Source organism: Athene cunicularia, assembly GCF_003259725.1.
Source record: "Athene cunicularia isolate RWA chromosome 7 unlocalized genomic scaffold, athCun1 chr7_part1, whole genome shotgun sequence".
NCBI lineage: Eukaryota > Metazoa > Chordata > Aves > Strigiformes > Strigidae > Athene > Athene cunicularia.
Genome location: NW_020799107.1, coordinates 35,679,028 through 35,706,061, shown reverse-complemented (window position 1 = coordinate 35,706,061; position 27,034 = coordinate 35,679,028). Strand labels below are relative to the sequence as shown.

The window sequence follows — 27,034 nt, the reverse complement described above, 5'->3', positions numbered from 1 at the left end:
CATAATGAACTGCTAGAGCATCAGGACAAGCAGCAAGACAGCTGCATTTAAAACAATATTCACCTTCTGCCTTGTCACATCTAAGATTAAAGCGCATACACCGATTTTCAGACGTCGCCTCTGCATACCAAAGAGGATGTTCTCCCTACACATGTTCTTTCAAAACCATTTTCTCCAAGGAATATTTTCTTCGGTAACGTCGGCGCATTGCAATTACGAGCCTGCTGCAGTTCAGTGAAGAGGGACAGGCAAGGCGCTCACGCCACAAATTGAACCTACTCTCATTAGTCTGCTGAGAGCCTCTGCGAGCCCCTGAATGCCACACGCCTTGCTCAAGCTGAGGGAAGGTTTCCTCCAACCCTTCTGCACAAACCAGTTTTTGGGTTTTTTTCCTTTTCTACAGAAAGCTACAATATTTTAGTCCCGTAACGCTTTACCAGCCATTCCTCTTGCCAAGACAGCGTAGGCACTATTTATCTTACTGGCAGGGAAACAAATAAACAGGACAAATACATAAAAAAAAAAAAAAAAAGGCAGGCTATTTCAGGCCCCAAAGCAAACCAACACAGGGCATGAAAGAGCATGACCAACTAACGGAGAAGATAATTTTTTCAAGTGTAAAGCATGAAAAAGAGTAATTTGAAAGCAAGCACCATAACCTCTATAAAAGTACTTCACTCAAAATACTTTTTTGCCCTGTTGCTAATGGCTTGATGATATTTTATATTATTAATGAGAAAAATGTAAATTGATTTTCTGTTGTTGCATTGCACAGAGAAGAGTAGGAAAGGTGGGCTCGGTCAGACCGTGGGACTTTGCACACACAGCAACACTCCTCTGGCTGGGGAGAATCCATCGGGAGCCTCCCAAAATCAATCTTTAGATTTTCATTCATTGGGTGACAACAGCCTTCTACCTGTAAAACACAGACTAAATTGTGCACTTGGACACAAGGCTGCTGAAATTCTGCTTCAGTGAGAATTGGCCACACTCACTTTCTGCTACAATTTTAATTTGCATATTATTTTTTCAATTTATAGAATAAGCTATACCAACGGAATATTTATGCATTTATCTTGCATTTCATATTCAAGATGCGATTTCTGTGACTCTTGGATTTGTAAAGAGCCTCCTTTGACAGAATATCCTTCCAAATGATGCTACTGCAGGAGGTCAGACAAGAAATCAATAGTATTTTGAATGCATTGAATGTATTGCTGGGTAACACCAATGAGAAAAGCAGGACAGCGGGGACGAGGAGGTGCATATATTTAGACAAAACAATAGGGACAGCATGTTACAAGGCTTGTTTATACGGCATATAGAAAGGATCTATAGAGGGTTTTCTAAAAAAAATTGTTTCTAGAATGGGAAGGAAATTAGAAGTCATCACATTTAGCAAACATGGAATGAAACAGGCAGAACATGAGCAGATTATAAATCCCCAGCACTCCTCAACACCACCAGCAGACCAACCGTCTCCATAGCAATTGCACTATGCTGATAAGGGGAATATTCCCTGGGCTGAAGTCTCCAGAGAAAGATGGGGAACGCAATCATTAGGTAACAATCTCATCTGAAAGGCAAGTAAACAGCACAAGGAGCCAAACAAGGAAACAATTTTTTGTATTCATAAAGGTCGGGTATTATCTTTGAAGTAGTGATTTCACCCAGGATGTTCAAAACCAGACTTGACTGTGCATGACAAATTGTGACTAATAATTAAATCACAGATTTGTTTTCACTTTAGACACTTCACGTTTTCAAGAGTTACATATTATTGAACTGCCAGATGCATCAACATATAGGACCTGGATGACAAGCAATTTAGAAAATAAAAATTACTCCAAAGAAGCAGTATTTTACCGTTGGGGGTTTGTTGGGATTTCAGGGTGAAAGAGGGATGCAGGGTTGGTTTCTTTGGGTTGGGGGGGTCATCCATTGGTTTGGAGTTGGGGGGGCTGACTTTTTTTTAATATGTGGAATAAAAAGATTAAAAGGATCGTTCACTAAAATTATTTGTCAGTGTTCCAGATTCAATAAAGATTCTTTGATTTGTATGTATGCATAAAAATATTCTTCTTTCTCTACCATTCTACACTTGATCTTACAACCTACCCTGAACAGAGATTCTCTCTGTTCCTAAACAGAAAATAGGCTGTTCTCAACATAAATTTCACTTAGAAGCCACAGAAGGAGACAGGTGGTGATTCTTCTAACCACAACACTCCTAATCATTGTACTAAAGGACTAGTTATTCTAATGTTAAAACTCAATTATAACAAAAACCCAGGATCTAGTTACCTTAAAGCATAACAGGACTGATTCTCATGTAAAAGGAGCAGAGTTCTTTAAAAAAAATCCCAAACATAATGACATTTCACCTTTTCTTTATTAATATTACTAGCATTATTAAAAATTACTGACACCTTCCTGTATTCTCTACACCTGATATCACGCTAGTTTTGGCATGTATAATGGTAACTCCTGTGTATGACTGATGGCAGCTTCCCTGGTTTTTGCTTCTTCACCTTTCAGTTATTATTAGGAAGCATGACTCTTACGATTTAAGGCAAGATTTAAATATATGTAACTTAAAAATACAAAGACATGTACCCATTCCCGTTTTCTGGTACGCACCGTTTCTCCACCTGTTCAGTTCCAGTTCTAGATGCTGGATCACATTCTTTAGACTCTTGTTTTTGTCCTTCTCCTTCTCGTACTTCTTCTTCCACTCCTCCGCGGTCAGCTCCAGATTCACAGAGACCGTGTTCTTAATTGTCTTAGCTCTGCACAACAAAACCATGTCTCAGTTGCTCTGCCACTTGTATCTCAATACAACAGTGAGGATTCAGAAATTTTTCCATAACACAAGGGGAACTACTAAACGTTTGCAATTTGTTTTCTAAAGCGCAATGCTACAATTCCATTTTCTCTCCATCCCTCAGGACCATTACTACCTGGAAGCCTCTACAGAAATTTTTCCGTATCAAAATCCAGCAGCCAGTGACTTGGAGCAGATGTGGATCTGTTTCTTCATATTCACAGAATCATCAAGGTTGGAAAAGACCTTGAAGGTCCTCTAGTCCAACCATGAACCTCACACTGACCGTTCTCAACTCCACCAGATCCCTCAGCGCTGGGTCAACCAAAAAAGAGAAGCTCTAGAAACTCTACTTGGATTAAGGACCAAACCAAGTCCTGCTGTTATTGCTCTGCTAGGTAAGCTGTCACCTCGTAGTTTCTCCTGGCCTGAGCCTCACCGCAGAGTACCCCACACCAGCACCATGGGCTCGCCCCATCTCTTAACAACCACCCCTTGAACTCCACCAACAAAACTCAGCCATATTTCAGCCACCACAGCATGAAGGATGTCAACAGAGTGAAGCAGAGATATGGAAACTTATCCTTCTTAAAAGCCAAACGGCATTTTCAAATACATTTTGGGGGTGGAAGGAAGGGAAGGAGGAGAACTGCTTGTCAATGCAAGGTACTGGGGTTACTGCTGGGCTGAAGAAGGCTCTCAGTGGGAGGGGAGCCTCAACTCGTGCCTGTGCCACTGCAGGCAGGCTCAGAGTTACTGCCTCTCTAGGCAAAAATATCACAAAATTTAAACCCTTCTAACAACCACCACCACCACTTTATTATTGCGAAAGTGCTTAGCTCCAGCTGAACCTAAACAATTGCACCACAAAATGCAAAGCAAGCAGAAAAATATGCACAGCACCTACTCTAGCAAATCCACATTTAAAAAGAAAAAAACAAACAAATCAGTATGAATTAAGAAAGCTTCAGATCTTTGCCCTTCACTGCTCAGACATCAAGTCCCTCCAAATAACTCTAGTGCTGCTGAATAAAATAGAGACTAAGGAAAGGAATAACAGACAAACCTCTGATCAGTTTGTAAAGTGGTGGCTGAAACACCAATGCAAGAAACTACATCTGGAAATGGCCTATAGATGCACTGGGGGAAGCACATGACCTGAATTATTTCCTTCACAGCTCCACTTCCTGATTCTAAAGCATCCTTTAAAACTGGTCAATCACTAAAAATCCCGAAAGTTTGCTTTTTCAGCAAGAAAACACTCCCACACCTGTGCCTCATACTCCAAACTGCAGTCCAGTGATTTGCACTATGTGGCAAGCAGGAGTTTTACTACCTTAGAAATATTTTAAAATAACCCTGTACTTGTAAAAGCTAACCATTAGGCACTATTTTAAATATTGTCTCTGCCAAAAATATGGCTCCAGTTTCCACTCATTTAACTGTACTGGGGGAAAAAAAAATGATACACCGTAAAGTTTATCGACTGCGTTACCCTAATGATGGATGAAGTACTTACTGGCAAGTAAAATTAAGAATAATATAAAAACACAAGAAAAGATGGAGCAGAAAGAAGAAACCAACCCACTACTAACAGAGGAGCCCATGCACATGTTGATTAGTCCAAGTGGGCCTGCGAAGATGAATTTTACTGCTGGCACTTATTTTAATGGTGATGTAATTCTTTTTTGCCGGGAAAAAGGGAGGAACCAGTAATCACCCATGAGTCATGTACCTTCCCTTTAATGTTATTCAGGTCCTTAAAACTGTCACATCAGAAAAATGAAACCCCCACAAACCGAAGAGCCTGTAAAAGAAACCACTTCCCGTAGACAGCAAGATTCCTATCCAAAATGCTGACAAATACTACTCCCTGTGTACAGCAAGTGCGCTGCTCTGCAGGTCTAGTGCACCGCCAGCCCTCCTACTTCTATTTCCTCTCTCACAAGTGAACGCTCTCCACGAGGAACTCCTATCTCAGCCCAGTTCTAGAGATTTTCAGCAAAGAAAAACCCCACAGTAAACCCCAATCGAGCACTCTCACCGAGTATTTAGTTGTTTTTCCCATTTTTTTCAGCTGACATCCTAGGCCTCAGTAAGGAACATCTTAAAAATGTTCCTCTTCCTAGATAAATGTTGGTCATGTCACATCACTCCAAGCTCTCTAGCCAGGATGCACAGAGTGGGTTTGAAAATTATTTTGCCACAGACAGAAAAGCAAGATTTACTGATGACTGAAAAGAGAAATGAAACCAAGAGAAATATAAACTGAAATAACATGGAAACTGGACTTCCTCTGCACATACCTCCTTGAGTACCCAAGCACACAACTTCCAGAGAACCTGAAGCACATGGCAAAAGTAAACCTCTTTTAATCTAGATTTTAAAAAATAATTTTTAAAAAGACACACTACCTTTTAACTCCCTTAATCTGATATTTCACTGCTTACATTTCTTTTTATTTCAAACCACAGCTGCAGACAGATAGTTTAGCATAACAGCAAGCAGACTGAAACCTAACACAGTACCTACTTATCTATTTAAAATTAAATGTCCCTTGCAGCTGCATTACTGCCCTGGAACCTTATCCAGGATGAATTAGCAGGACCTTTGGGAGAGCTCTTCAGGTCTACGGAGGTGCAAGACTCATCTGAAATTGCCTGCAGGTTTGAACTTTGAACCATCGAAACATTTAGACTTTTACCATCAACAAAAACTGTGCGACTCATTATACTTCAAAGTTATTAACACTATTGAATTACTGCATCTTAACATTTGTGTTTACCTAAATTTCTGTGACACACATTATAGTAGATGGGATTGCAGTAGAAGCTTACATCTTCAGTAATTTAAACTCATGTTCATCATACAATGGTGAATTAAAATGCCATGGCAACACTTAACCTAATTATGTTAATGACCACTTCCTCCCTCTACAGTCTTTTTTCCATAAAAACTTACTGCAGAGACCTGTGAAGTTCCCTTTGGGGAGTTTTTCCCTGTATGCTGTTATTTAAATGAGTAGCTTATAGCTCTGCAGTGAAGGAAGGAAACGCTATAGGAAGCGGAGATCGGAGGAATTCAGGGGTTTTGCAGCACGTCGGTCCCTCCTCACCTTCCACAAATCCCAAGAGCAGACGCCAAGGGCAAGTTAACGCTGGTTCTGGCAATGCTCGAGGGAAAGTGTGTTGCAGAAGTGTCCTCCAGGCCTCACCTGCACCAATGCACAGCTCTCCACAAAGAGGGGCTGCACCCAACTGCTGCTCTCTGTCCCGCACTTTTACATGCTCTTAGACAAATACACCAAAGCGATCATCTTCCCTCACGAAAATCTAAGGAAAGCTTGCATTAAAGGATAACAACAGGGCAATGAATTAATAGAAGATTGTCAGATTACTCTTTTAAACATGATTTTACTTTCCAGTATAAAATGCTCCTTAACAATACAGGCTTCGATGCAAATGTTATGCCTGGTGGATAACAACCCATTTTCAGAGACAAATTTATTGTATTGTACAAACCGTTAAATAAAGTCTATTTCAAACAATAACTTGCTAATATTTTTTCTTTCCGCTACTACACAAATAAAATGAGTCATTTTCCAAAGTATCAGAGTTCTCCTCCATTACAACAAAAGCAGTAATTACATAATCAGCCTGACCTATTTCTGCAAACTTTCTAAATGTATTTCATATGACTATTGCCAACAAACACATATGGAAGAGAAATTTTCTTTCTGAATACTTCCACACTTATTTTATCTTCGCTGTTTCTGAGGACTTGTTGCTAAATTGTTAAGATGCTTCAATCATGTAAAAAAATGTCTGTGAGCCATCATGGTAATCTAACAAAGTTGTCAATATTACACTGTGCCCATGTTGTTCATTTTTCTTAATGGTTAAAGAGTACTTCTTGCAACCCTAACAGTAACCCCTGAGATGCCATTCAAGAAGACACATCTTAAAAGCATCATGAGCACTATCAGATAAAGGAAAACCAAATGGTTTCCACTGAGTTAGCCACCAGAAAACTGCCCAATACCATTATCTTCCCCATAAAATTTCAAAGAACGACTGTAACACTTTGTATTTTCTGCAGGAAAAATTACCAGAGCTTTTAAGTAGTGCAACTGCTGGCCAACATTAACATTTATTTTTCTGGTACCATAGGGAATGGAGAGACAGTTTTCTCAAGTTCTCCAGTACTATTTTTGAACAGCTCCAGAAACCATAACCTCCCTATTTTAAAACGCTGAACTCCTCTCGCTCCCCATAGCACGGCTGGCTCAGAACACAGGGAAGAGCCTGAGTAAGTGTCATCCAGCCTAACGCAGTGGGACTCACCGCTGCCCAAACATCAGGGTTGACTTTGTTTCTGCTTCATTGAACACAGAAGGAGAGCAGCATATAACGATGGTGGTTCTGCAGTTCCCACCAAGGGAATCCTGGAGTATTCGGGTCATTTTGCTGTCTCGGTACGGAACATGGGTTTTCTAATCAAAATATAAGTAAGAGACAATTGTTTTAAATAATGATATCGTAATGAGAGAGAACATGAGTCAACAGTAACAGGTTTAATGGATTTGAAGTATAGAATCCTGAAGAGCAATTGTTTTGTTTGTGCTAAGACTGGATAATCACTCAAGTGAAATCACTGAGAATTCGTTTCTTATCTTTAGTAGAACAGCAGAAGTGTCACTGGTTGGAAAGCTAATATTTTCTTCTTTCTGAATTGAAATGTTAGCTTATTTTTTTATGTGCGTGGCAAAGACACCGATAAATAAAAAGCCATTCTTCAACAACACAAAACAGGATTACTTACAGTTCCTTCTGCCAAGGCAGATATCACATTGCCTAAAGCAGACAAAGACTTATTGATATTTTTAGCTTCATCAAGAACAGCGCCCTCCGCTCCAGTTTTGCTGACCTACCAAAGAGAGCAGGCAACAGTCAGGCTCAGCTCCCAGCGACCGTCTGTACAATACAACGCAGATAGTGCAACAGTTAAAGATGCTCTTGGAAGAAAAACAAAGCAAGCTTGTCCTCAGCATGAAGAAGGAGAATTTTATCTGCATTTTTTTGTTAGTGGAAGCCTGTAATACTTCCACTTTGCTTCCAGTGTAAGAGCAAGTTGCCCCTTACTTTGTTAAGGGAAAAGCTGGGAGGTTGCCTGAGGACACTTGGGGACCACTCCCAAGGCCAGAGCGTCCACACAGACAGGGAACATCACAGGTATATTCTCAGGGCACACTCAGTGGCAATGCATATGCCACCGAATGAGTGTCTTGGCTTTGTATTTTACTTGCATGGACCAAGAATATCAGGCCTGAAAAAGTGTGATCTCACCCATCCTGAACGCGAGCTTTACTGGTCCTTGAGCTGGATCCCAAGGGCGCCCGGGTGAGAAGCTTCGCAGCCTGGGACCAGCACTCCTTTGGACAGCAACACAGCTTTAGAGTCTTTTCTCTCTTTTTGTGGGGGGTTTTCTCTAAATTTTTGGGGGGGTTCTTCTCCATATTAAAACTACAGTATGTGTACTTTCCTCTAAAAATGCCACATGACATAAAAGGAAAGGTAATGGTCTCTTTTAGGAAAGTAATCTACCAGGGAAACCCTTCTTTCAGGTTTTCTGTACAATGTCTTAACAAACATAAAGAACCCCACAAGTTTTGTTTTCAGAGGAGAGCAAAGCCTGACTAGGCACTCATTTTTTAAACACCGTGAAGAGTTCTTAATCTAACGCTTAGTATTATGTTCAGTAACAGAAAGTAACACAATTAATTACTCGGATGGCTTCTGCATTGTACCAATGGGTTATCAACTACTGCGTCCCAATGAGCATTCTGAAAGCTGCCCAGGCTATCGAACAAAATCTTCCACTTTATTTCTCATTTTCAGAAAGAAATAGAATTGTATGACCACAATGAGAGTCATAGCTTCACCATGAGTAATTATTTTGACATGCCCAATAGTCACCAAGCATCCAGCTTGAATAAAGAATTCCATGGCGTTGCAAAATTACAAGGTTTATAATTTATTTATTTCATTTACAGTGAAATTTTGAACACTCCAGAAGTTGCCAGAATGAGAAACTGGGAAACAATGTTGGTTTTCCACTGCGGAACTGCTCTAGATCATTACTCTTTTGATAAACAGACATAAGCTCTTTTCTGGTTAGTATTTTTCTATATTGGAAAGCAGAAATAGTCACCACAAGAGAGTCATTCAGCGAGCTTCAAATAGACTTCAGCTGTATAACTGTATTAACTGCTGTTATTTCATTGGTCTAGCATGTGAAATAATTACAGAAAACCTAGAAATAGGACATGTCTGAATATAAGAAAATTAAAACAGTTGTCTAATTTGACAAATTACATTACAATTACACTACTTTCCTCAAATATTCACAACTAAATGTGACGCTATACAAAATCACACTGGTTCGATCCACTTCGTTGTAAATGAAGTTATACTGCAGATTTTTGAGCTCTGCATTTCATACCAATAGTTCTGATCTGCTCCTTTTTTCCAACCTACATTTAAAAAAAATATAAAATTGCCATACTAACGATAGCCTAAGGTAAGACTTCTGTAAAACCTAGCTTCGCTTAGCACTGACACACATTCCCATGATCAGTTCAGTGATCCCACTGGGATCATTCAGCATTTTAGGAAAAAAGGAAGGATTACCTTCTCGCTACCAGCCAAGTCTACCAGGTAAAGCTTTCCACTGAGTTTCTTCTCAGTTTCCACATTCTCTTGTTTAATATTAATGAGGAAGATACTGTGGCTCCTAGAGCTGTGTTCATTCATATCTGCAATCACATTTGAAAGGTTTTTTTTTTAAATTACTTTAGAACCCGATGAGAAATTACATTTCATCCAAGCTAGCCTATGGCTAGTAAATTCCAAAGTATGAGGTGATTCACCGGAGAGCCCAGACCCCTGTACTGACAGCAGTGTCTGTGCCAAGAGCTGCTCATGGACTATGGAATGAGCTCCTACTTTCTCCCAACGTGAACAAATTAATCAGACTCACGATAAATGACAGCCTTGGAAAAAAAGATGCTTTTTCTTTTCCTTTTCATTCTTTTTGGAAAGTTTTTTTATTCCGCTGAAGCAATAAAATTTGACCAGAAATAGTAAAAAAATAAGCAAAAAAATCATAGCATAAGAATAATAAAATAACATTTCACAGATACAGTAAGAAATAAAGGCTCTGTTCTTTTATGCTTCTTCATGAGTATAGACAGCTTAGACAAAACCTGCTGTGATAGAACAGACACTATTTAGACATAGGACTACAATGAAAATGTATGTTCAGCATCCTGGATAGAGGAATAATTCTGAGGTGAGCAAAAGAATTTAAAGAGAAATAATAATAATTGCAATAAAAAGAAGTTGGGCAGGTCTCAGTGCAATTGTTTGAGGAGATCTCACACAAAGATTTAGCGAAGGTCTTCATGAAACCCACGCTATTTAAATTCAAATTTCAGATTGATTTTTGTTTACAGAGTTAGATGTTCCTTCACCCAGGCTGCAGGTAAAACCCAAGTAACTATAGCTTCAGCTTCCACTTATTCTAACTTTGATTGTAACCATGTTATGCTTGAAGTTTCATTAAGTAGCAAAAGGAAAATATTAAGAATCGGTAAAGCACTTTTTCTCATCTGTTTTCTCTATTTTCTGTTACCACAAACCCCACCACCACCCTTCCCCCATTCCCGTTCATAGCAATGTTTATATCTATCCGAACTATCTTTTTCTCCTCCATTTCCAAAGTCAGTGTTTTTCAGTAACACTTCCAAATTTGCTCCTTGCCACTTCAGTCTAGATAAAATTCATTCTCTGTCAGCTTTCATCATAATTTTTCTGGGTGCACCAAATGCAGCAGGTAGTATCACAGAAAAAGGCGTATTTGGATATTTTTTTGTTAAAGAAAATAGCAGAAACAATGGGAGGAGGCATTACTCAGAAAAAAAACAGAATACATTTCTATTAGTATGGTGAGGAAGGCATGGGAAAGCTAAAGCAACATAGGGTTTAACAAAGCAAGAAGGTAGAGACATGGAAGAGAAAGAAGTTACCTGTTGCATCACAAAAAAAATCAATTAAAAAAAATCCGCAAACAAAAATCATACCCAAAAAACCCCACCCTACCACCAAAATTTGAGTTACGAGCTGAGGTTCTGCCAAGCCCACTGCTTGGATCAAAGACATCTTACAGTATAAATTGGGAAACAGCCCATTTTAGCACCGTAATGCTAGTAGGCTGTACGCAACTCAATGTCAACAAATTTGGCACAGGCTGAAGTGATTATTATGATTTTTTAATTCGGGAAGATTTGTTTGCTTTGCTATCATTGAACTCAATCCAAGTCACTGCTTCACTTGCAAGAGGTTAGTAGGCAGAGGCTGATAATTGCTCTGCAACCTTTGCCTGCTATTTGACCAGTGAATTGCTCTGAGTTCTTGACTTGTAGCACAAAGAAGAATGCGTGCACATAATTTCAGAATATCTATACTACACGTAACAATACAAATTTGGATGGTTTATGTGACAATACTATACAATGCCAAATATTAAATTCAGGAGTTCTCAAAGCTGAAAGTCAATAAATGTTCCTGTATGCAGTGAAGCGGTAACAAAAGTCCAGCTCTATTACTTTCAAAGCGTTATAATTTGTGCATCGTTACATCGTTCACATAAATAACTCAAACCCCTCTGTGAACATGAAGAATCAATACACCACGAGGAAGCTACAATCACCCACACTTTATATCCAGACAAGCTCCCGCAGAGCACTTACTTGTAACGGCTACATGACGGTTAGCTTTCCCTTCATCAATGACATCCAAAACTTCTTCAGGACTAGATACAAATCTTTCTGTACAACCCTAGAAATATGCAAGTTGAAAACAGAAAAGTTGAGGCAGCATCCTAGTACTCCAAATGCCAACGGGAAGAGTATTTAGCACTGATGAACAAAACAATTAGAAGAACCATCAACATCCAACATGATCATTAGTGAGGGAATGGACCAAAATATCCCTTTGTATGACTTTCAGGAGTCCACGGGATAATCTGAGAGACAATTTTCTTTCACAAGGTTAAAGACTCGCTCAAATCCAAACATGCAGCAGAAAAGAGCTTCTGTATGTAGAATATGGGGAATGATAAGGCATGTATTCCTGTTACTAATTTGGGTTAGGTTACATACCCAAATTAGTTTTTCTCTCTCAAACTGCAAGACAATATGCGTAGTCCTTGTTCTCTGCCTTAATGCAATATTACTGAAGGAATTATTTTAACTTTTTTTTCCCTCCCCAGGAACAGAACAATATTATATGTATATTAACATATGTTCATAACAAGTATGTTCATAACAAATAAGTGAGAGCCCAGGAAGTCATCAAACAAATCCCTAACCCAAAAAATCTGTTCTAAAATATTGCAAGATTACAGCAACAAAATATTAAAGAAGAAGATTCTTCAAGATGTTCTCTTTCATAACTGTCATGAAATGGGAATAGGAATACTTAAAATTTAACACCATACTAACAAACGGAAATGTTTAATGTCAGGAAAATAAAGAAAATGTGATTCAAGCCCATTAATATTTCAGGAAACTGTTTAAATCCAGGGACCAATACTACTTTAACATTCAAGACTCCGAACATGAGCTGAATCATTCAGCAAAAACACTGCAACACAAATGGAAATGTGTAAATAAATGCATATGTGGGAAAGAATGAAAAACTCAGCATCAAATTTTCCTTGTACCTTAACATATGGGACTCTGTTTTTGTCTTCATGTACAGCGAGGTTTGTCTTTGACACTAGAAAAGATGGAGATCATTAGGAATATTCCACAGGTAATAATGTCTCGACTATAGGCATGACAAATACCATGAATGTATTAAATTTGTAAATGAGAACTGTAGTCACATCCTGCTCCTTATGAAATTTCTGTTACATAAAAGTTGTTTCTTGTTGTGTCAATCTTATACCTGTTTCTTTGAAGTTAACGTTGTGGCACAAAAGCTTTTGGTTTATTGCTTGGATTAATAAAACAAACAGACCAACTGGGATTTTGAAGAATTTCCGAAGAGAGAGAAGAACTCACTGGAATTCCAAAAAGCTCAAATACATATTCCTGGGTTTGTGTTGCCATTACATACATTGCTCTGTCTTCAGACCAGTTCAGCCCACACAATTCACACTTTCATTAACATACAGCACGCACACACACAGAGACACAAATTGTAAGAGATCGATCACTCCCAACAAACTCTACCTAACAGAAGCAACACAAGGAGTAAGTTGAACCAAATGTATTCTAAATTTAAGCAAAAAAATCTCAACAAAACGCTATATACATTTTTAAACTGTAGAGTTTTACTTTAAGAACATATGTTGCCAATGAGGCTCAGACCTGCCTTGGGGTCTGTAAAATTCTCTGCACTCATTGATTTATAATCAAGCTATGTAGCACTGCAGAGGCAGGTGCACAAGAGTCAGAGATCAGATGACTTTAACTGCAAAATTCTGTTTCACAAACCCAGTCCTACAGCTTAAATTTAAATCACTCTCAAAAAAAGTAACTGTTTCCCCTTAAGTGTTGATTTATACCAAACCAAAACCCACTTAGTCACATAAGAAATGCAGAACTTACCATCAAGTAGGTCCCTTATTTTGTCCAAATATATCTCAAAGTAGGAAACCTAATTAAGTAATCATAAACATTACAGATTTAAACTTTGGTGCCTTAAAAATCTCTGTACTTATATCTCTGTATCTGTCAAAATAAAACCCATCAAACTAAAAATAAACCCCACCTCCCACATAGCTTAAATTACATCTTCCGTGTGAACATACTTGTATTTTGAATGATTTACAAGTCATCGATTTTTCTTCATTTATCAATGATTCATCAGGGAAGTGTTGCAAAAAAACCCTCAGAGAAATCTTTTTTTTTTTTTTACATAGGCAAGATTGACAAAAATATTGAACAGAATCAAATCAATTCAGCTGCTATCATATCAGTACAGCTGCATCACGAGAAGGGTCAAGTTTGACAACTGTAAGAGGTACATTGTTATTCAGCAGCCCAAAAGCAGACAGCACCTTCAGTGGGGTAACATACAAGTTACATAAGCCTAAGCAATATATATTAAATTAAGCTTTTAAGTGAAGCATATGTAAAATCTGTCTTGAATCAACTCCCAAAGACAAAACTGAAAATGAGCTTTTCTTTAACAGAGACACAATTGTAAAAAAAAAAAAAAAAAAAAAAAGAATTCAGAAGAGGGAGAATGAATGAATGACTCTGTTAATGAAAGGGTATTTGACTCACAGAAGCAAACAGAAATGTGTTAGGGGCATGGTGCCTAACTGTACCCCAAATAAGCTTTATCCAGGGATTATTTAGCTAGAATACTACATGGCTAAACTCCAGGTATCTCTAATCTCTAGCTATGTATTAAACTATCATTCTCCCTCATGTGAAAAAATAAATTATGTCTGTTTTTTTATACTGATGAGTTGATCTCCCTATGTGACAACTACTATTAAATAGATATATTTTGCTTTTGTGCATGTACTTCACCTGTGTCCCAGTTAAAGCCATCCTCTAGACCAGCTCATTTCAACAGTCTGGCTCACCCATGTGCTTTGTATTATCCTATTAACACACTGCTGAGGACCAACCCACACAAGAGATAGCAAATTCCCCTCCCTGTTCTAAACGGGTCTCTATTAAAGAGGGAGAGAAGAAAAAAAAAATAATTAATTTTCAACATTGGCTCAGTTATTAAAAGAGTATGACAGTTTGGTTAAATTCTTGCTCCCAATGACAGAACACGCATTTCTCTCAATGACAGCTCCTTGTATAATCACTCACTCACTTCTATTTAGGCAGCTTTTCTGTTAAGATATTCATAAACGTCAACTATGATAGGAAGCCACAGAAACAACTCAGTGCTGGCAGAACATCATTTTTAAAGCAATAATCTTCTGCCGGGACAGGAATTCACTACATCTTGTACAAGGGGGTCCCCATATGTTGGTATCCAAGTGTTATCATGTAGAATAGCAATAGCCACAGGAGAGCTTTACAGATGATGAAAAGAAATCAGTGTCACTTCTCTGGAAGCCATTTCTATGAAAATTCAGAGGTGTCTCTTCTAAGCAGCTCAGTATTTCACAATCCAAGGTCTATTCAAATATTTAGATGGTTTTATTTGTACTGGGTAAGGCTGCTGCTTCTGTCTGTACTTCATGAGCACCCCCACGAGCAGGCACTGCTGAGAGGGTTCTCAATACAAGATGACCTAGTTCTTCCAGATCAGTAGCAGGTTCAGAGGTACTTTGTTCGATTATTAAAATATATATCTATACATACATATATACCCGCCAGAAGCGCTTCAAGGGCTCTAATGCAAGCAGCACTAAAAAGTCACTCATCTCTAACTTTTAGACACAAGAAGGACAGAGGAGAAGAGCTCCATTCTCAGAGAGCATCACCTGGTCACAGCAGGAGAGACTGTTCCCACATTCCACCTGTGCTCAGCTACTTTACTTTACCAAAGCCAGATATGTAGGTGTATTTTGTGTGTTTCGATGGAGGGACGACACAGAGGAGTGTTCATTTTTCCTGCAATCCACTGGGTAATTTTACTGATGTCTGCCTGGAAACAAGCCGTAGTCTAACCCCAGCTCTGCCAGACGGACCGATGTGCCCCCTATGGTTGAGAGCTCCCCAGGACACCGGATGAACAGTAAGAATTAAAGGCCACTCAAAAAATTTGAGAGATCATATGGTTGGGATTAAGATAGGGACATGGAAAAACACAGCAGCTGTTCAAATCGAGACTTGGATCACCATCTTAAGGAACCCATGCACAAGCTTTTGAGCTAAAATTTACTTCTAGACATCTTTCCATAAATTGCCCAAAGCCATCTTTCCTCCATTTCAAACCCACATATTACAGAGGACTGTTTATATCCTTGAGATAAGAACAACATGTCAGTATTCTCACAAACGTCGTGCGGATCAATGGTATTTATGGTCATAACTAGCAGGGCTGAGGTATAGCCCTTGGAGAAGCTGCAGGGAAATAAGTGTTTTCTCACCCTTTTGGCTAGCTATCACCTGTGGTGAGAGACTAGACAAGTAACAGACTACCAAACCTGAGATGAAAACAGACTGAAGAAAAACTTCCATCAAAGGCTAGTAACTGTATTGGGTTATTTCTAGTAAATATCTTCAGTAATGGAACAGGTTTTGAGTTATAAAAGACAGAAAGGAAAAATTCTGCAGCACAATGTTACAGCATGAATGCAGATTTCCCACCCAGCTCAACTTTCTGTGACCCGACCCATTACGTAACACGTCAGTCTGCATTTACCTTTATATGAAACTCCAGGTTTTCATCCATGGAATAGATGTGATCAAAGATGTCATGTGCAATTCTCGGAATGATTCCCATGAGCTGAGGGTCGTGCAGCTTTCCCTGCGGACACAAAACCAAACCTTGGTAACTTGGAAAGCCTTGCTCAGGTAAGGAGAGGGGAGAATGTTTTTCCAAATACACCTTCCTCCAGTGGACACCTACGTGTCTGCAGCTCGGGGGGGCTGGGATTGTTTGATTTAAGTGCACAGAAAAGGGGGCAGAACAACTCAATGTGTTTAGCATTCTTCGCCCAACGGAGTGAACTTACTTGTTTTGTCAGCTCCTGCCACTTGCCAAGCACACTGTCACTCTCTGATCAAAGGTAGTCAAACACACACAAACAGACATCCACACTACAGCCCAGTTCTCCCAGTTAAATCAAATATTTGGAAATGTGTCAGAAACAACAAGTATTAAAGCATTTTGTTTCTCTTTCACCACCATGCTAGAAAGCTAAAGGGAAATCTGGGTTGTAGGGATTTGGGGATTAGAGTAACGTACTCTGATTTGAGCTCGCTGGGCCTATTGCCAGCGAGCTGTGCCTTACAAACACCACTGTTCTCTGGGTTAATTTGAAAAACCACCTTCCTTTATGCTTTCAAGAACTGATTATTAACAAAACCCAACAATTTCCCTGCTGGTGTGGCTCCTTTTAGTTGCGTTGCTCTTTTTGAAAAGCCAGACACATTCAGGAAAGCTAACACCACTTGAAAACAGAACAGAAATATCGAAATAAAACCCTTTTCTGACTACAGCATACGCTGTATTGTTATTTCCAAATGTTTTATGAAACTGATTAAATATGCAATAATATGTCAGCAGTCGTAAGACTCCATGAGAACACAGAGTCTAGAACTCTAATGTATCTTTTGAATATATGTTTGTCCAAGTAGTACAGCCCATATCAGTGAAACAAAGCATCTTACTCCAAATAGTGGTAGGAATTTTTTATTTTTTTATTTTTTAAATAGTGGACAACCATACAATTCCAAATCATGGGAAGTCAGATCTGATCTGTAATTGCTAAAAATTATTAAACAACAAATTTTATTTAACAAAATAGGAAGAAAAGCATACCCACATACATGTGGTTTTCAGTATTATGCATGTTTGTGAATGACTAGTGGGTCACATTGACCTGTTTTCCAAGTTTCTCAGCCTTTATTAGTATAGTCAAATATAATCTTCCTAGATGTTACTTCCTTTATGCTAAAGCTGGTGAAATGACAATCAACTTCTAAGCATCAACCTAGGACGAAGGAAATTTAACACAAAGAACTGACATAATCTCCCCATCTCAAAGCCTTTATTTAAAGTAGTTAAGAGGTTTCTGCCCTCCAATTACATACACATCCTGGGGAAAAAAAAGGGGAGGGAGTATAAATAAATCAGTTACATTGCTGACTGCTTTCCCTATAAAGCAACATTCAGCTGTATCTAAGCCATGAATATTTTATTTATATTATACAAATAATATTACCCTCTGCAGCAGGAGCAGTTAAAACGCTATACCATATCCACCATTCTATTAAGCTTCTCAAAATCTAAAAAGTCCTTGTCATATGATAGACCATTTTATTTCAGACTATGAGAATGAAAAAGAGGGTGATTAAATAACTAAATCCCTGACAGAGGGGAAAACTGGTATGTATAAACACACTTAAACCAGACCCCAACGCTCTGTTTTACCTTGCCAGCCCTCGGCTCCATCACACAGCGCTGCTACTGAGCAGAGGCTGCAATACAGTTTTCACACCACCCATCCCTTCTCCCTTGAAAAGCTCACTGAGACCATCTGACTACCCTGTATTACTGCACAAATTTTTCCCAAAGAGGGGAAAAGAGATTTTCCTAAAGTTGGATAAACGGAGATTTGTTGAGCGCCTAATATCCAACCAAAGGTACGTTTATGCTATTAAGTACCACAAAATGCACGATCCCTGAGGCAGCAAAGGCAGCTACAGATCCAGAAACACTACAGCTGTGCAGTGTCCCTGCTTCTATAAGCAGCTTTGACGGAGCTGGGTTGTGAGCTCGGCCAAAGGATGGCTTGAATTCCAAGTTTTGTTGCAGAGACTTCTGCCTGCACAGAGGTGCATCAGCTTTGGGATCACTGCACCAGGTAAACATACCCCCTCATAACTGTGGGGAAGTGACAACTAATAAAAGTATTTAATTAAACATTCTCCCAGTCCCAACAAGCCCTGTAATAATTATGCTTTCCTTTACCTAGCTTTCTCTAGCTCAGAAGAGAACTCAATCTGTAAAACATGATTAAATGTGCACATAACTCAACCGCTGCATCTACAACTTCTTGGGCTTGGGCCTTCTCACTTTTAAGTCAGCAGAGATTTCAGTGAAACATGATCACATTCAATGCTTTAAGAAGTCTTTAAAACACTGTAACACCAACAGTCTGCGATACATTGAAAAATACTGATTTTTACTCTATTATAAATAGATTCTTATTAAAACAAGAGATGACTGAGGCAGGTCTCATTAGAATTTATGGAGACCATCAACTGGAACAGAAAGTTAAAGGTAGGCTATTCACTGAAAAGGTGGAATCAAAAAAAAAAACCCAACCCAACAACCCAACCCACTCTCATAAATTTAGCTGTAACTTCAGATAGAGTTTGGAGAAATGTGCTGTTGCTGCCACGTTGACATTAAAGCTAGTAAACTCCCCCAGAGCACCCGGACAGAGAGTTGTCTGCTCATTAAAGCTTCTCATTTTAATAAGAACATTAATTTCCACATTTCAACATAGCAGGCAGGCAGGAGCTAGTGAAGTGCAACATTTGAGACACTGCTGTTTAATTTCAGGATGTTGACATAATAACTACAATCTATAGGGACCTAGTGTTGAAAACTCTACTACAAGGTCAAAGCCCATCAATATAATGTTACAGGCAAAAATTTTCGAGAAGGTATCTGTCCTGCTATACTGCTTGGCAAATGTTTTATCTAGCACAGGAGAAAGACCGACGTATGTCAAAAAGTCTATCCCGGCTATATTACACTACCGTGTCCTGCTTAAGCTTAATACTAACACTATGAAGCATTTCACATTTCACAGAAAATCCTCCACAGCAGCTTTACCAAGAGGATTTACTATTTCTTCAACTTCAGACTATTTTTTTCTTCCACAACATACTTTAGCAACTTTACAAGAGGATGTTAGGTTAAAAGGGGGATTAAAACTGAATGTAGACTTGATTCCACTTTAAAATGACAGCTTTTTCTTTATTAAAGAAGTGAAACAGCCATTTTTCTACAGTCATTTTCTTTATCGCAGCTTGTAATTCTGAATATAAATTGGCTTTAAGAGATCTTTCCCCATGCCATGTGGAAGCACCAGCTCAAGCCCTGCAGACATTTTGATTTAATTACATCCAGAGCTGGTGGATTACTCAGCCATTGTGCCATCTGTGAGGGCTGAGCTAGTGATTTCCCATCCTCACAAGGACAAACTTAATTAGACGTGAGGCATCAGTTATTGCATCCTCCAGGAAAGGAGCAACTGTGGCAATCGAACAGCAATTTCACCAAGGCCTGTTGGCTCGAGAGAATATTGCTTTCCCTCTCCTTTAACCTTCAGGTTAGGTAGGTCACCTGTGTTAATCGTGTAGCAAAACCATCTGATGCTGTTAAACAAATGAAAGCTCATTTTTTCCTTTTTAAACTTTGGAGTTGAACTCAAATGCTCCAAGACATATAGACACAGCTTGCACAGTGTTGTAATGGAACAATCCTATGAGCATTAAATGCTTGAATGATCCTTCTTTTTGAGCAAGAGACTAAAATATCTAAATGTCTTCTAACGGAACAGTTAAAAAAAAAACAAACCACAAAAAAACCAAACCACCACAGGAAAAAAACCTGCACTGTCACTTCATGTAGCAGAAATACAAACAGACTTAGGACTTCAGCCCCTGAATTTGGTATAATTTGGTGTTGTTCTCCTCCAAAGCAACAATTTCCAAATTCATCCATCTGTGCTGCAGCATGCCAGAGGGGTATTCCCAGAAGGGGAGTGCAAATGAGAAAACCAATAAGCAAGACCTGAATTTTCATAATCCTGCATGCAAGGGAAACTCTACAGACTCTTACTACTGTTTTCATTTGTGGATTAACAAATCTCACTCAAATTCTTCAAAATATACACATACCTCAACTGTTGTGACAAATATGGTGAAACTACACTTGATATTTTTCACTCATCATTTGTTAGTTTAGATATCTGTAGACATCTCTTGAAAAAAGCTCCACATTGAAAAAAATACTACAGCTTAAAAGGCAGTAGAAGCTAAACATGCACAGATGTCTTTTTATATGTCACTCAGAGGCGAGTGCTCCAGATAGCTAACTGGTTCAGGTAATTTGTACATATAATTCTACTGCCGCTACCGAACTGATTTAATTTTGCCACTGTACCTCCATAGTATGTGTTTTTCCTGATGATGTCTGTCCATAAGCAAAGATTGTGCCATTGTAGCCTTCAAGAACATCTGCGAGAAGAAAAAAAACCCCATTAAAACTCATATTGACATCTTAAAACTGGATTATCAGCATTTCAGAAGTCTTCTACAATGTTAAAACTCAATTAGAAAACAGTTTGTGCAATAAAGAATGGGAAAAATATAACTAGCTACCTTTAGGCTAAAAAAAAAAAAAAAATCTCATAATAAAATGTGAATTAGAGAATTGCAGAATTATTGATGTCTCTCTCACTCTCCTGGGGAAAAAAAAATAATCTCTGGACACTAGATATTATCCAATATACCTGTGTAACACAGGAAAGAGAAACTTAATTGCCTGCGTTTTAAACCATCATGCACCATGAAGAAAATTAAACTCATACTGTAGATTTCTATTACTTAACACCCTCAACAGTTTATGGCCTCATTAATTTCCCAGCTTGTCTGCAAAGCAGAAGAGCAAAGCAAGAAGAAAGTCAGATGAATGGGAATTTGCCTTCTTGCAAATATACTTCTCTCAAGGCAAAATGAATAATTTGATAATGCATTAAGATATAAAAATATCCATTTTTAACTGTGCAGTGCTTAGTGTCCATGGCAGCTTTCAGAAATCCAGGAGGGCTGTAAACCAGATGGTTCTTATGCACAGTCCCACATCCATTCATGGCTTTTGGAAGGATTACTGGGCTGGACTTGCTCCAGGTGAGTGAATTTAAAGTCTGAAGTAGGGCCACCTATTTATGCAGCTTTCACGTAAAAGAAGAGTAATACTTATTATTACAGTTGCTAATAAAGAGTGAAGGAAACCTTGAATCTAAAAAGCAGTGGTGATAACCCTGTGCCACCCACCTTCCCCCACCCCACGCCTCTCCCCGGGGGCCAGCAGCATCAAACTCACCACCACAGCTCTGCCACGGCCAGTAAATATATACACATAACTGTATTATGTATAATATAATGTCATATATATTACATTTACATAAACACACATGCATATAATCTCCTTATTTTATCTGCATATGTGTGTATGTAGACGGTCCAGATAGGAAGGATAATTAAAATACGATAGAAAAATATAAAACAAATGATGAAGGAACAAGCATGAAAAAAATTCAGATAAAAACCAGCAAAAGGTGATTTCAAAGAAAACAAACAGATAAAAGAGATTTTTTTTTTCAAAGATAACTGCTACATAGGCCCACATTTCCTATACAGCAATACTGAGTAAAGATGAAATTGGAATGAAGCCATTTAAAAATATATATTCTAACTAAACACAGACTGTAACTGTTTAAGTTGTGGCATAACTATTTTGGAGAGCTGAAGAGGACAGACATGCCAAAGGTTGTATAGGCCTCCAAAGAGTATTGCTGGGTAAATTTTTCAACTCGTGAAATCTTAGAGAACGACAAAGTTAGAGACTATAATTACTGTCATTCTGTTATTAACATTTTGTATGAATTTAGCATCCTCATCTGTTTATAAAAATAGACACTGTTTAGTCCTGCTTTAAGGAAACAAAGTTTAAAATATGTAATTATAAATAATAATTGCATAGATAAAAAAAACAGATGTCCAACATTAGACGTAGCGCTATCCCCTGAGTTCACGCCTTCAACCCTTCAACAACTGAACAGGGCCAAATTTCATGTTGTTAGGCTTCTAAATAGAGCCAAATTTCATGTTATTGGTATTTCAACACATTAATTCACCACTTCCTTTCTGAAGGGAACATCTCATCGATTTTCAGTTCAACACAGCATGAACTTGAGTGGAAGGGAAGGGCTACAACAATGGTAGCTTGAACGCAGGAGGAAAAAGCTGGTGAGCCTCGCTGCTGGCCCTCCGGCTGCACCACATTCAGAGCCCATTCACTTGCAATTTTAATGGCATTTTTCCCAATAAATCCTCAATATATACTGAGCGTTGCCACTGGAAGACATTAAAGGATTAACAAAAGAAAATTAGCTGGTTAGCTCCACTCAACTTGCACCACTGGGCCTAACCTGGGTGAACCGACGGAAACACAAACCACAGGACCAAGGAGGTCAAGACAGAGATTCAGTCAAGGATCTGCAGCAGCAGCTCACAGGAGATACAAGTTGTATCTTGGTTTTTAATACAAAAGCATTATTTCCTCTTAAAAGTTAATCAAGTTAATACTGAATTTCAAAATAGCCTATAGGCAAGGCAATATTTAATGCAACTCTATTTGAAATTTTTTAAATAAAAAGTTTACTTCACACTCTTCCTATTAAACACACACACACACATATATATAAGCACAGCAGGGAAGCAGTCATATTTAACTTTTGAGGCTACACCCAGTTGTAAGTACTCCGTATCCATTGTGTATAGAAGGCTCCATCTTTGTTAGCCAGCAAGGAAAGAAAATATTTGCATTTGGACTTTTTTTATTCCAGACTGAAATCTAGCTGGAAGTTGGAAAAGAAGGAAGGTTCATTTTATCCTTTAGATGAAAACCAGCACACGGGGAAGGTGAACTAAGATGTCTGGAAGGTCCACAGAACTATAGAGTTTCAAAGGTGTTTAGGCATAAAATAATTGTCCTGGGGGGGTGGTTCAGAAATCCTTGAGCAATTCTTGTTTGTTTCTAAAACACCACCTAGCATCCAAATACCTTTTGATTCCCAGGACAGTTAAACAGAATCTAAGAGGTCATTACTCGTATTTCCTCTTCTTGCCAAACTTGGTTAACTTAAAAAAAAAAAAAAAAAAAAAAAAGGAAGAAGAAAAGGTTGAATAAAAAAAAAAAAAAAAAGGCTTATTATGTCCAGGTGAATGCAAGGTACAATGTCAGCTCTACATTGGCACACAGCCTAGGGGGAAAATAACCTGATTAATCAACTGTTATGTAAGAAAATTGCTCAGAATTTGCATCAATGTATATACTAATGTATATTCCTCTGCTTGAGGAAACACAGATAAGTAATTTAGCTTCCCATTTAGCGAAAAATACCTTATTCCATAAAATCACAGTCCTTTCCATCACCTGCAATTAAAAGAAGTCAGTGGTCTCAGAGGTAGGAGAGGTTATTTTTATTTGGAAGGCTTTTCACCTTAAGATAGTTAATGTACCATCTGTCACCTGAATAAAGAGAGGAGACAGTCCCAGATAGAAACAGCTTGCAGAAAACTTAAGAGGGAGGAAGAGGGAGGGGAAAAAAACCCCAGATGAACAAAGTGACTGAACAAAGATCCGTTGGGAATTTTATGTAACTCATAAAAAAAGAAGTCCAAGTGCTTTTCTTAATTCCTAGTCCAACCTTCTCTCTACAATGATTTTGTTTGATTTACCCTCCCCACAAAAGCCAGCTACTCCACTCAGCCACTCAGCTGCTGGCAGATGGCCTTTTTCTTCTCGAGGATGGACAGGGTAAGTAGCAATGGTCTAAAACTGCAGCCCTTGTGTTGGGGCTACAACACAGACTCGCCCAAGTTAGGGGCCCAGAACTCCTGTCCAGCAGCTTGTTGGGGCAACAAATGGCCAAGGGTGCCTGTGGCCTGGAGAACTCTCAAATGGACCACTGACAACTACAGGAGTCTTAAGAAGGACACGGACCTGCTCAAGCCGGGCCAGAGGAGGCCACGGAGATGCTGGGGGGGCTGGAGCCCCTGCTGTGAGGACAGGCTGGGAGAGTTGGGGGGTTCAGCTGGAGGAGAGAAGGCTCCGGGGAGAGCTTAGAGCGGCCCCCCAGGGCTGAAAGGGGCTGCGGGAAAGGGGGGGGACTCGTCATCAGGGGTGTAGGGATAGGACGAGGGGGAACGAGGTTAAACTGACAGAGGGGAGATTGAGATCGGATCTAAGGCAGAAATTCTCCCCTGTGAGGGGGGTGAGGCCCTGGCACAGGCTGCCCAGAGAAGCTGTGGCTGCCCCCTCCCTGGAAGGGCTCAAGGCCAGGTTGGACGGGGCTTTGGGCAACCTGGGCTAGTGGAAGGTGGCCCTGCCCAGGGGAAAGGGTTGAAACTAGATGGTCTTTAAGGTCCCTTCCCACCCAAAACATTCTAGGATTAATGGCAACACCATCAAATGGCTTTACAGAAGTCCTTCCAGCCTCATTTCTACAACAGATTTTTAGCTCTATACTTCTCTTTGCCATCTTTAAACTTTCTAGGTCTGCGACTCAGCATTTGAAGCCCATATTTGTAATCAGAATAGAAGGTCAATAAGCTACCCAGGGAGAACAACCCCACCACCCAAAAAATCATAAAAGCAATTTTCCCCTCCTCACAGGACACACAAATGTGCAGATGTTCACATGTGCACCAGTGTGCTCACAGCCCCAGTGCTCAGCAATAGCTTGGGCCATTATATATTCTCCCGCAGTGTAATTGTAAGAAAGATGAAAAATCCAGATACAAACATCCATCTGTGTAGACTGAGAAGATAAAGCTGTTTTCTGGCAATAAAGAGCAATGGGAAACAAAGCAAAAGTGGTGGCAATCATACACTATTGTTTTCTTTCAGATTTAGTGATAGTTCTTAGTTTGGTTAAAAAAAAAAAAAGCAAACCTAAGTTCCCAAACTGTGGTCGTATGCACCAGTGGTGATTCCCCACACACTTCACTCCTGGTACTTCTGCCCTTGGGACTACGTTGAACAAACACCATCCCAGAGCCCACCCCGATGCAAACTGCTGTAAGACACAGATTGCTTCTCTTCCTCTAAAAAAATCTCCTTGTTTCTCACATATGGAATGTGAAACACTTTGACTTAGTCATTGAGCTGTTTACTTAAACCTAATCCCATTTCGTTTTTAGAGAAAAAAACCAACTCATTTAGATCATTCTTATTGTCAACATAGTTATTATAACCATTGTTTTGGAGACTTGTCAGGCCAGCTGGCATTTTCTGTAGTACCATTAATCACAACGAAACCACCAGCCATTTCACGGGAGTATAATGAAATCTGATAACAAATAATAACCTTGAAAAGCTATCTAAAAAAGTCTCAAAGATTTAAACAGTGCTCCAAGTTGTAATGCACTCAGCTCATACTTCCACGCAGTAAATTACCTTGTTCCACTCTATCAGAAACAGCCCAGCCCGTTTCACATTTATTAGGCTTTAAACTGGAAATTAAACATAAGGAAATATAAGCTCTGAGCTCAAGAACATCACCTGAGTAATGCTGTGCTCTCCCTACCCCCCTTCCTCTCTTACACTCTCCTCCTCTCCTTTCCTCTCACTCCCCATCACTCTCCTTCTCTCTTTTTTTCCTATTTCTCTTTCTTTTCCTTTCTTCTACACTCTCTCCTCCATCAGACTTGGCTTTCACATTATCTAGAAGGTCCAAGTTAACGTACACGCAAAAGTTTGAATTGCATTTTCACATAGGGCTTTGGAAAGTATTTGCCTTTCTATTTGATTAATGAAGAAGAGTTAAGTCACTGATTTGGGTCTTCCAAATTGCTCTCAAACAGGATTTTATTTCACCATTTTCAGAGGAAACCAACTTCCACAGGGGTTATAAATACCCTCCACAAGTCTACAAACAGCAATATGCTGCTTCTGTTAGCACACACTGTAGTATTGAAATAGTTCCCTGAACTTCCAAAAGTTGAGTGGTGTGTCAGCAACCCAAACTAATGATTTTTAAGCTCTACAATGGCAATCCCACCAGATTTTATTAAAGGCTTACCCATCTGAAGTCAGAATTGCTGTAATTAGGCTCCCCTCTGAGAAGAGGCAACTGAATTACAACTCATTTCCTCTCTTCAACATCAAATAATTCAGCTTCTGCTCCTCACCCCCAACTATCTAGACTACAGGCATGTTGGTTTGCTCACGGCTGTCCAAGTGAGCCAACCCGTTTCCTCCAGGACAGAACCCAGGGTTTGCAGCAGGGCTGCTCACCCCAAGGACCTCTCCCCACTGGCAGACACACAAGCTCTCCGCAGATCCAGCTCCATGCCTGAAACGCTAGTGAGTCCTTCAACACTCCACCTCTGAGCAACCCGGAACCTCTCATTCCACATAAACTCCATGGTGCTCAACACGCAGCCTTGTGTTGCTATACAAGCACAACCCTGACACCATTCCTGTTGTCTACACACTTTGATTTAAAAACTAAAACAGAGAACCGCACCTTGGGGAGCACAGGGACATCACACAGGCCAGGGAACAACTAGACGAGGTACTACTCATAACCCCTGAGATGCTGTGGCAGTTGTAATACCATCATGGATGGACTATCCAGCACCAGAACCAAGTGGGAGGTCTGAGGGTGATCTGGGAGGTGGGGGGAGTGTGG

The 27,034-nt window shown here is 39.4% G+C and overlaps 1 protein-coding gene across 1 annotated transcript in view; it reads right to left on the bottom strand.

The window, feature by feature from the left end:
- KIF5C (kinesin family member 5C) overlaps nucleotides 1-27,034 on the bottom strand; it is a 71,556-nt gene that overhangs the window by 33,036 nt on the left and 11,486 nt on the right. The window contains exons 4-12 of the mRNA XM_026852532.1: nucleotides 20,716-20,789; nucleotides 16,234-16,338; nucleotides 13,500-13,548; nucleotides 12,608-12,663; nucleotides 11,634-11,721; nucleotides 9,514-9,638; nucleotides 7,646-7,750; nucleotides 7,168-7,316; nucleotides 2,641-2,789 (exon numbers count right to left, since the gene is read on the bottom strand). Of these exons, the coding sequence (XP_026708333.1) occupies nucleotides 2,641-2,789; nucleotides 7,168-7,316; nucleotides 7,646-7,750; nucleotides 9,514-9,638; nucleotides 11,634-11,721; nucleotides 12,608-12,663; nucleotides 13,500-13,548; nucleotides 16,234-16,338; nucleotides 20,716-20,789 (900 nt within the window). The remainder of the gene's footprint in view (nucleotides 1-2,640; nucleotides 2,790-7,167; nucleotides 7,317-7,645; nucleotides 7,751-9,513; nucleotides 9,639-11,633; nucleotides 11,722-12,607; nucleotides 12,664-13,499; nucleotides 13,549-16,233; nucleotides 16,339-20,715; nucleotides 20,790-27,034) is intronic.